General features: G+C 30.6%; 1 protein-coding gene across 1 annotated transcript; it reads right to left on the bottom strand.

Moving 5' to 3' along the window:
* Window positions 1-3,718: 3,718 nt before the first annotated feature.
* LOC108756043 lies at window positions 3,719-6,159 on the bottom strand. The gene is made up of 2 exons (XM_018499592.1): window positions 5,797-6,159; window positions 3,719-3,737 (listed from the first exon to the last, which is right to left on the bottom strand). Coding segments are annotated over exons 1-2 (342 nt in total). The 5' UTR covers window positions 6,137-6,159; the 3' UTR covers window positions 3,719-3,735.
* Window positions 6,160-11,128: the final 4,969 nt, after the last annotated feature.

Here is an 11,128-nt window from a genome sequence, read left to right as displayed (position 1 = left end):
TATTCCTTTGCTAAGTTATATTCTTCCGTTAAGAAAAACTTTATCACGATATTTGTCAAATTTATTGGATCTGGGAGGATTGTGTCGATTGTGTATTCGAAATAAAGTGAAAATTACAAAAGTGAGCAAAGGTTACTAGGTATTGACCAATTAATTTATCAAAATTCTAGTGAATTTGTTCACTTTTGTAATTTTCACTTCATTTCAAAATACACAATCGATCCTCTGACGCCGATTTGAACAGTTCATGTGGAGTAGTTATTTAGCGATCAGATCGGGGTTGCAGGCTTGTACAAATAGCTATTCTTTTTACCACCTATTCCGTTACATGGACCCTTGCTGAGGCAAAAAATGCCATTCAGCCGGCACTTCAAAGTCTTCTTCATGATAGTAGATACTTGCAAAGTTTTTAAAATTTTTGAATTGTTAGGAGCCATCAGAAAAATAGTATATTTTAATCGAAATTATATTGAGAAGGATATACGAAAAAGAAAAAGAGATATTTCCATAAAAAAAATTGAATATAAATAATAAGTATAATATAATTAATAAGAACTAAACAAAGAATAAATAATCTCATCAGAAAAATAAAGTCATAAAGAACTAAGTATACAAACGACATTTCGACTTCGATCGGGTCATTATCAATGTTAAATATATAATAAACAATTAATATAAATATATTTAAATTATAAACGGCTTAATACTAAAATTAATAAGAAAAAATACAGACTTCTACTGATAGATGTAAAAATTGTTAGCTTAATCGTACCTTGTAGTTAGCACGCTGATATTAAATCCAAGAGGCCCCTCAACAAGTCATTGCGTGTATACAATAATGATTATACGTTTTTAACGTATCGCAATTAATTCATGATAGAATTATAGAAAATCAGAGTAGATAAAAACAGTGAGATAATAGTCTGTTAAGTATTTTTATATTTTATTTTACTCTCCATTTTCCTTTTCTTCTACTTTATTTTTTCCCCCTCTTATGTTCTCCTTCTTTTCTAGTTTATCACATGAATCTTCTCGTTTAGAATGTCGATTTTATATTGTCTCTGAACATCTGAGAGAAATGACGTTTTTCACTTTTGTCACATTGTCTAAGATTAGACGACTTTTTTATATTGACACACGCTCAAAGGTATTTAGTCTCATTTAATTTAGCTGCTACTAAATTAATTATATATAACTTGTACATCGCACAACTTCTTATTAATGTTCTTCAGTGTACTTTCTATATTATATATTACTAGTTGAACTTGTTTGAAATCAGCGGCAACTTCAAATTAAGATTTACGATTTATCGTTAGCTTTTTCCCAGGTGTACCGGACCCTATTATATATTACTATTTTATTCTTATTCTTATTCCTTGCTTTTTAATTATTTCTGTCATTACTATTACTTATTCCTAATATATTTTGACATTATATTAGTACTTTTTAACAGAAATAATTACGATGTCTATAGTATATACAAATTACCAGAGGAATACACTATTAACAACACTCTGATTAATATCTACTGCATACTGAGCGATATTATCGATAACTTTAATATTGCGATCGAGAGCAAATTATAGCTCTATATATCTTCTCTTTGTAATATTTTCATTGCTTCTTGTTATTGATAATGAACTGACATGGATCGAATTTGTTTTTCGTTTTATTTATTGCCGGCATAATAAAGTTTATATTTAGCTAAACGATAGTTTTATTTATTAGCATATTCAATTTTCAATTTATAACGATTAATCTTAGGCTTACAGCCCTTTTTCTTTTGGTTTTTATTTTATTGAGTCTTATTACTATTTTAGTTTATACTTTATATTCTCAATTTCACTCATCAGCAGATTAAAAATCTTCTAACATTAAATAGATTTAGTATTGTGAAAAATTAAAAAAAGCAATGAAAATTTTGACCATAACCAAATATGGCTTAAATTCTTTTGTATTTCTATTCACAAGGAAAGTTACTCAGATGTTCGATTAGTTTTGAAAAACTGGTTAGAAGTCGTAGTATCCTATCTATTAATTAAAATGAATGCCATTCGGTCGGAAAATTTGATATTCGTTAGAAAAGTGGAGTTAAAATCCATTATAAAGGAGTCTTTTGTAAAATGTAAAATGACTTTAAATGAAATTTTTTTGTAAATTTTTTTACTTTTTGATGATTTTTTTGAGGATTTTTCTACGTGTGTATGTATGAGTAATATACGTAAGTGGAATAGAAAAGAAAACCTTGGTCTCGATTCCATTGATATGTTCCATGTAGTTCTAACTTTTCTACCTTATAGTATTGTATATATAGAAAAATATTTTAATAAACTTACAATAAAATATTTTTAACTTTTCAAATTTCAATTCATTGAAAACGCATAATAATACATTGGTGAAAATGCATAATAAGAAAATATATATATATATATACTTGAGGTTTCCACGAGTGCTTTCTATATAAAAATTATGCGTTTCGCGGGTTTCCTCCGTGTCTAGATCCATTCTTGGAATGCCAATGTTTTGTGAACCTTACAATCCACTTCATCAAAACCAGGAACAGCCTGATACTGAGCTGTTCCTCGGGGCCGTTCCTTTTTATAATATATTATGCTACTTATTGGAGTGGTGGGGGGAAAGAAAGATATTGTGGATGGGGAGGGGGAGGTGGGGAAAATTGATCGGTCTTCAATAACCGGGAGAATGATTTTCCATATTTTATTTATGTTGTAGCCATTATCTCTATTTAGATTGTTCGGTTGTTTTTGTATCTCTATGGCTTCTCTACACTTTCTTGGAAAGTATGATGTAATTAATGTTGGCTATCGTGGTCGTTTTGTTAAACAGTATTTGATGTCCTGTTTCGATGTTATGTTCTGATAATGACTGCGTGATGTGTTTTAGCCTGACATCACGTTGGTGTTCTTTGACCGAGAGAATCTAAATAGAGATAATGGCTACAACATAAATAAAATATGGAAAATCATTCTCCCGGTTATTGAAGACCGACCAATTCCCCCTCCTCCACTCCCCTCACCCACAATTCTCTTCTTTTCCCCCACCATTCCAACAAGTAGCGTAATATAAAAGGAATGGCCCACAGAAATAGCTCAGTATCAGGTTGCTCCTCGCCCTGATGAAGTTGACTGCAAGGTTCACGAAACGTTGGCATTCCAAGAATGGATCTGGACAGGGTGGAAACCGGCGAAACGCATAATCTTTATACATATATATATATATATATATATATATACACACCTTTGTATGTATAATACATACATTCGTACAATTTTATAAGTACATTTCAAGTGTATAAGAGTAACTTTATGGTATAAGTGTAACTTTATAAGTATTCACCACTGGAATCGAGATCTAAGTTTATCTTTCTATTCCATTTACGTATATTATTCATACGTATCTAAAAAAAACCCAAAATGGACAAAAATTTATGAAAAAATGTCATTTAAACTCATTTTCGGAGCAACTTATAGTGGACTTTGAATCCATTCCTCTAACAAATATCAAGTTTTCTGAGTAAATGGTACTCATTTTAGTTAATAGAAAATAGGATATAACTTCTAATCATTACTTTTTCAAAACTAATTAGACATCTGGGTAGCTTCCCTTATAAGAATATTGGAAAACTTTTTATAAAAATTAAAAATGTCGATCTTGACGAAAATCAACTTTTTTCATTTCAATCAGATTTTTCGAGAAACAAAAATTTTTTAAATATTTTTTTCTTGATAGAGAATTTCAAGACAAACAATTTAATGTGTATTATTTTTTGTTTTTCATTAATTTAAATAGAAGTTTTGTTCAATTAAACGTTTACAAAAACAAAAATAAATTAAAAATATTAACAAATTCATATCTAGGAAACTAATAGAGATAAAGATCTAAAAAAAAAATTAAATACATATTTTAATGAGAAATATATTAAAAAATCGGTAGGGATCGGTGATGCCATTAGAACATTTAAAATAGATCACCTGAATAACTCACTTGTTTTTAATAATAGAAGGAAAAGTGTCAAACACAAGTTACATGGTTTCAAAGAGGACATATTTTGATCATATTGTCTTTCTTCTAGGCGCTAAAGATATAAAGGCCACCTCCACTTTTTTAAATGGAATTGTATAACTCTTTTTTTTAATATGGTTTCTCCAATTATTCTGCATATAGTAGGCATAAAATATTAAATATCTTGTAAACTATTAATTTTTTGATAATCATATCTTAATACTTTTATAAACAGAATAATGAGATGAATCAGTTAGTGGACAGAAAACATAGTTGCTTTAAAAATATATGTATGCAAAATGGATAATTTTTTAAATAAGCTACTATGTAAAAATTGAAAATATATAGATATGTGGAAGCAGTACGTCCATACAAAAATATGTGGTAGATTAGATTAGATTTTTCAGAGTGGAGCCCCCATAGGGGAGGGAGGGAGCAGAATATACTGTTTCCATACATATACTTTTCATCAATTTTCATGCTCATATTGCACTGTTGCATGACTGTGACAGATTTTCTAACTTATAGTCGTCAACTTTAACGTTTAATATTTCAGTTCGCGGAGCATAGCATAACATTTTATTTTCAGATTCTTTGTTTCATGCAAAAACGCGTCAAATGAGTGTAATTTTATTGAAATTAAAAGCGAAGACTTCCGAATAAATATTCAAATACCTAACCAAAACAAATTCTGCTGTAAAAATAAAAATTGTATAGAAAATTTGGTCGTTATACAGTTTAGCACTATCTCAAAAATCAATAAAATTAGGCTTATTCGACGCATTTTTGCATGAAATAAAAGAATCTGACAAAAAGTATCGCTCTACTCCGCGAACCGAGAATTAAGCGTTAAAGTTGACAACTCTTGAGGTTAAGAAATTTGTCACAGACAAAATAAGGGTAAGGTAAGGTAATACTTCAGGAGAGCTGCCTTTGATTTCGATGAAATTAGGCTCATTCAAAGAATCTTAGAAAAAAGTAGAAAAAAGTCTAGGACTGCTCTGTAAAGCGAGATATTGAGCGTTAAAATTGATTAAAGTATGTAACACGATCATTAATTTGTCATATAGATTGTGGAGTGTACAAACTAGTGCTTATTGATTTGGGTCGGCATAGCCACCCCAAATAAAAAGAAAAAATATCCTATCCGCTTGGAGCCTAACTGCTTAGAAGTTGCAGCCTAGACAGTAAAAAGACCGCGCAAAGACTGTTCTCACACCTCATTGTCTTCATAGGTTAGAAATATTCCAAGCGGACATTGTCTAGGCTGCAACTTCCAGGCGATTAGGCTCCAAGCGGGTAGGATGTTATTTTTATTCGGAGCGGCGTAGCCGTCCTGAACTAATAAACACTAGTCTATACATTACTGTCTACATGACAGATTAATAATCGTGTTACATAGTCATACATTTTAACATAGTTAACATCTTAGTCAATTTTAACGCTCAACATCTCGCTTCGCAGAGGAGTTCTGAATTTTTTTCCTGTTAGATTCGTTGAATGAGTCTAATTTCATCGAAATCGGAGGTAGCTCTAAAGAATTATTTTCATTTTGTCTTTGTGACAGATTTCCTAACCTCAATAGTTATCAACTTTAACGCGTAATATCTCAATTCGTGAAACAGAGCAACATTTTTTTCTATCAGATTCTTTCATTTCATGTAAAAACGCATCGAATAAGCCTAATTTTATTGATTTTTGAGATGCTGCAGCTAAACTGTATCACTTTTATTTTCGCAAAGATCTATTCACTGAAACAACCTTTCTAGAAGCAAATTAATTTCTTTACCCATATAAATAGGTGCTTTCCCTTGCTATCCTTGAAATAAAGAGCATGCACAGGAAGTTCCTCTAGATTAAGAGTAATTCTTGCCTCGCGATCTGACGAAATACTTTGTAAATGCGCAACTCGCGCTGTGATGGGTACAATCTCACCAATTGTTTGTATGGTCTGTATACAATTCTCTCTATAATCAGGTAAGGACGCGTATCGAGGAATATCCTCGATCAAAATCGGGATATGCGGGATATCAGATTGTAAACAACTCTCACGAACAGCCAAACACGACAGCCACGGAGAAGATTCCAGACACGTTCGTTCAATCTGTTCCATGCCACTAATGTCAGCGACTATGGCTACGTTCAGACCTCATATACAATCAAGTCGGCTGATGCTTGACGGATGTCGTAAAAGAAGGGACCTGACCAATCCAAATAACGCCCAGCAGCCGACATCGAAAGCCGACACGAAAAATGAATGATGATGTTATGCGCATGCACACAACATACACCAACGTCTCCCGACCGATTGTAGACCAGGCCTCAGCAGAACGTTTAAACGGAGAGCACAGATTCTTACATAATGCATAACACATAAAGCATAAGAAATTCAACCAATCTGAGTTCTTTATTTCTTTATGGAAAGGAAGGAAACAGAGAACTTTAATTGATTTATTTTCTTATGCATTACGTGTTACGTATTATGCAAAAGGCTATGCTCCTCGCTTTTTTTTAACAGTTGGAAATTTTCTTTGCGCTGATTGAATTAGGCTTTTAGATCAAGAGGAATGGTCCTATCTTAGCAAACAGTCATAAAACGGTTGCAAAACTGTTGTGCTCTGCTGAACGAAGCCTATGGTTGCATATTGCTAGATTCACATCGGATCCGACGTGCGTTGTATTTGTGTTTAGATCTACGTACTCTAACGAAAATAAAAATAGTAAACTTATCCAAAAGGCGCATTTTAACCGGTTAAAATTCACCTCATTGCGAAGTCATGAATAAGTTTACTGTTATTTCCGTTAGATTACGTAGACCTGAAGCAATATCCTGACGTACGACGCTCTGCAACCAATCAGAAAATAGAATTTTGCTTCGTATCATCGGTCTAGTTTCCACCAAGGTTTAATTCGGATCAGAATGTAAGAACCAACCAACTAATCGAGCATTCTCCCGTTGTTTGACTGTAACAGGGGAATACTTGACTGTAGTTGGTTGGGTCTTACATTTTGATCCGGATTAAACTCTCAGTGGAAACTAGGCCATCGATATAAAATAAAATTCTGCTTTCTGATTGATTGCGGAACGTCGTACGACGCACATCGGAACCAATGTGAATCCAGCAATATATGATGGAAAGGAAACATGGGTTTCGTTCAGTAGAAAAAGCAGCTTTGCAATTGTTGTAAAATTCTTTAATATAATTGATCTTGCCCTTATCAGTTTCACCAACGCCGATCAAGCTCGTGATTAACTGTCAACCGCAATTGGTCGATTCTACTAAACAGCAAACGCGATTGGTCAGTCAATGATCGACCATTAAGCTAACTGGCCCTTAGTTCCTCATTGGATCTTAGGTCTGCCGTATACAAAATTCCGTAACAGTAATCGTAAGACGTAAACTTAAGCCGATGAGCCAATCAGAATATTACTTTAGGTCTAACGTAATCTAACAAAAACAGAGATAACAGTAAATTTATCCATAACCTTGCAATAAAATGAATTTTAATCTGATTACTGCTATTTTTATTTCCGTTAGAATACGTAGATCTAGAGTAGTATTCTGATTGACTCACCGGCTTAAGTTTACGTCTTAAGGTTACTGTTACAGAAATTTTATCTGTGGTAGCCCTAAAGGCCATTCTACATTAGTAGTATCATAGATATCGCAAATCACAAGGTTGTTGCTTCAGCCAATCCGATGCTTCAATTTTTAAGTCGCATGATGCTTACGACGCTTTCGACGCTACGATACGACCAATACAGAATGGCCTTAAAACCTGTGACACACGATGCTTATTTTCTTGTTGGATTAGAATCTTGCCACCGTATTGGCTGCGATATTGGCACTGATAGCACCGCAATCAATACGGTAGCAAGATTCTAATCCAGCTAGCAATCCAATAGAAAAACAAGTCGCTGGCTTTACTATAGGAACCGCGTAAACCATACCGCTTGCTTTATTTCTATTCTGTTATATGTAACGCGGTAAGCGGCACGGGCTAGTGATAAATTAACTTCAATACGAATTTTTAAAAAATATATTAACTTATTTCTATGCACATTTTATTAATACTCTTATTTTTTCAATGGATTTACTTATTAATTTAAATCAATTAATTCTATTAAAAAGTGCTTAGTAATGTTAATTTATCACTAGCTCTCATTCTCTCTGTATTAACCGTACGATCACAAACTGCAAGTGCAAACAAGTGCAAATGTGACACGAGATCCGTAAAATACCATGATAGAAGGAACTCAGGTGTGTTCTTGCGCATACATTTCTAACAGCAAATGAGAACGTGACACCATATGCTGCTATATTGTCGCGGTTATTTGAATTAGGCTTTATTACTTTACGTGTCATTATTTTATTTATATTTGTGTTTTTATTTATATTTGCTGATAATATACAATATGATACGAGTAAATTTGGTTTTATCTTTTTTTATAATAAAAATTAATTTTCCACATTTTATTTTGACGAATACCCATTTTGATCTTTCGAACTGTCATGACAAAATTTAGAATCAATTTTTTAGAATTTTTGTAGGTATAAATCGAATATTTAAATATTATTTATTTAGAATATTGCAATACGCTTAGTATTTCCATATCTTTGAATAATAAATTAAATTTTATCATAATATCAGTCATAAAATAAATCTAAAGATCTGTCTTCTTAGCCATCTTAAGGTGGACAATGAATTAGGATTATCTAGTTCTAATTTAATTTCAAAGGAGACACTTCTTATAAGCATAGCAAACACGTAATGTAATACTAGATTTATTATTAATCTCACACACACATTAAAAATATAGATTATAATTTTGAATGCAGAAATATACTGTTTAGAAATGATGTAAAAATACAGGAATGAAATTTTATACTGATATTTATAATCAAAATAAAGTTTATTATCACATGATTTATCCCCTGCCTCTTCCTTGAGATCCACCTGGTTGATTCTATTGATTCAGCCAAAATGCCAAACCAGTATCTTTGCCTCTTTGATTTTGTCCTCTTCCTCTACCACGAGTTGAAAAAATTTTATTACATAGAATTGTCAAATGTATATAAGTGTAGCATACGCGAATCTTATCTTAAAAAGAATTTAACCTAACATGAAATATTTATTTTATATACACATTCTTAAATATTTTATATTATTAAATATTATACATAAAAACATTAATATTGTTTTCTAATTGAATGATTAATAATGTAACTTAATTACTTTCTATGTAATTATTCCAATATAATTCGACTTTAAAATAAATATGTGAATCTTTCTCCTTCTCAATTTAAACACATTTCATATGACATTATTCATTTTGTCTGCATTATTGTCCGCTGACTTATCCGTGTGTTATCCTGGTTCCTCATTCTATTCCTAAAATTTTTTTGATTGATGAACCTATTTTTGATTTCCGAAAATATAAGTTTCAGTGGATATCCATTGTTTAAAAGAATTTGTATTATTACCATAATTCAAAATTCTCTTGATGATAAATAGGATGGGACAAAAATAGAACTCTATCAATTAAACCAATGATTGTTCCCACTTTTTGGCATAAAGGATGTCTAGAAACATAATTAAGATAACGACCAGAAAAAGTAGGTTTGTGGTACCAATTTTGAACAAGAGAATTTCCTTTTTTAATTAAACTGATATCAAGAAAATCTAACTTGAATTGGAATAAGAAAATCTTCAATAAAAATATCCTTGAAAAAAAATTAAAACTACTACAATATTAAAATTACTATTATTAAATTGGGTTTGATACTTAGTATTATATACAAAGGGCCGATTTTACCAACTCGATTAAGCCGAATCGGTGTCAATACTACTTTACGACGATAGAAACAGCTATAATATAATCTTTTTAAGTGCAGTTGTTGTCTTAGAACTGAACGAATATCATACGAGTATATTTACACACAGATCGAAATGATACTGAATTATTTAAAGATAATAAATAAGATGTTAATATTCACGAAATAAATACATTCTTTCCATACATGAAATGTACGTTTCCATATTTTGCGCAACGTAAAATCTATTGTTTTCTATTTCATGTTCCATTACAACTGTTTATAACTTTTAAACAGGGCTCGGTTTTATTTCAAATAAATTCATTTAAAATATACATTTTAAATACAAAAAAAAAATTAAATAGTTATTTAGTATATATTACATTTAAAATAAATCCATGTTGATTTTCCACCTTGTTCGCGAAGAGTTAATACTATTAAGTATCAATTGTAGGCTGTAGCTATAAAAAAAAACTGAAACGTTATATTTAGAAATGTATATTCGTATATTCAAATATACAAAATAAATCATTAAAATATTTTTTATTTAAATATTATTTGAAACGTTTATTAAAAATACATATTTCTTACTTTATATTTTAAGTAAGTTTTCGAATTCTATTTTTTATTTAAAGTAAGAAATAGTTTTGTCGAAAACCTATTTGAAATAAAAGGCAAGTTATTTTTATATTTTAAATAAAAGTTATTCTATATTTTAAATAAATAAATGCATTTTTGGATCCTATTTCTTATTTCATATTTTAAATAATTTCATGCAAATTTATTTAATATTTTAAATAAATTTTTGGAATCTATTTTATATTTTTTATTTGAAATAAGTGGTATCAATGATTTTATCGACTCCTACGAATGTATATTTTAAATAAGTTTCTGGAACTTATTTTATATTTGTTATTTTAAATAAGTCATATCAATTATTTTACCGAGTCCTGCTCCTAATGCATTTCTAACGAAGCCTCATATAATATTTTTTTCTTTTTTCCGTTGCACTTATATAATATACTTCTGCAATTAATTGTCTGTTAAATAATATTAAGTTGTTCGGAAAATTCATTTCAAATTTTGTTAACTCAAAATTATATACAGAATATATTTATTGCGAAGTTTTCGACTATCTGTCGTGAAAGCTCCAAATTTTCCTTAAAAATTCGATTTAAAAAGTGTCATTACGATTTTTTGTTGTGATTTATTCGGTTAAGTAAAAAGGAACATTCCGACTCATAACTGCGTTATAAATCATCGTACCGCAATTAGAGATACAGATTTCT

This window comes from Trachymyrmex septentrionalis, unplaced genomic scaffold, assembly GCF_001594115.1.
Source record: "Trachymyrmex septentrionalis isolate Tsep2-gDNA-1 unplaced genomic scaffold, Tsep1.0 scaffold91, whole genome shotgun sequence".
Lineage (NCBI taxonomy): Eukaryota > Metazoa > Arthropoda > Insecta > Hymenoptera > Formicidae > Trachymyrmex > Trachymyrmex septentrionalis.
This window is presented reverse-complemented; position numbering and strand designations above follow the sequence as displayed.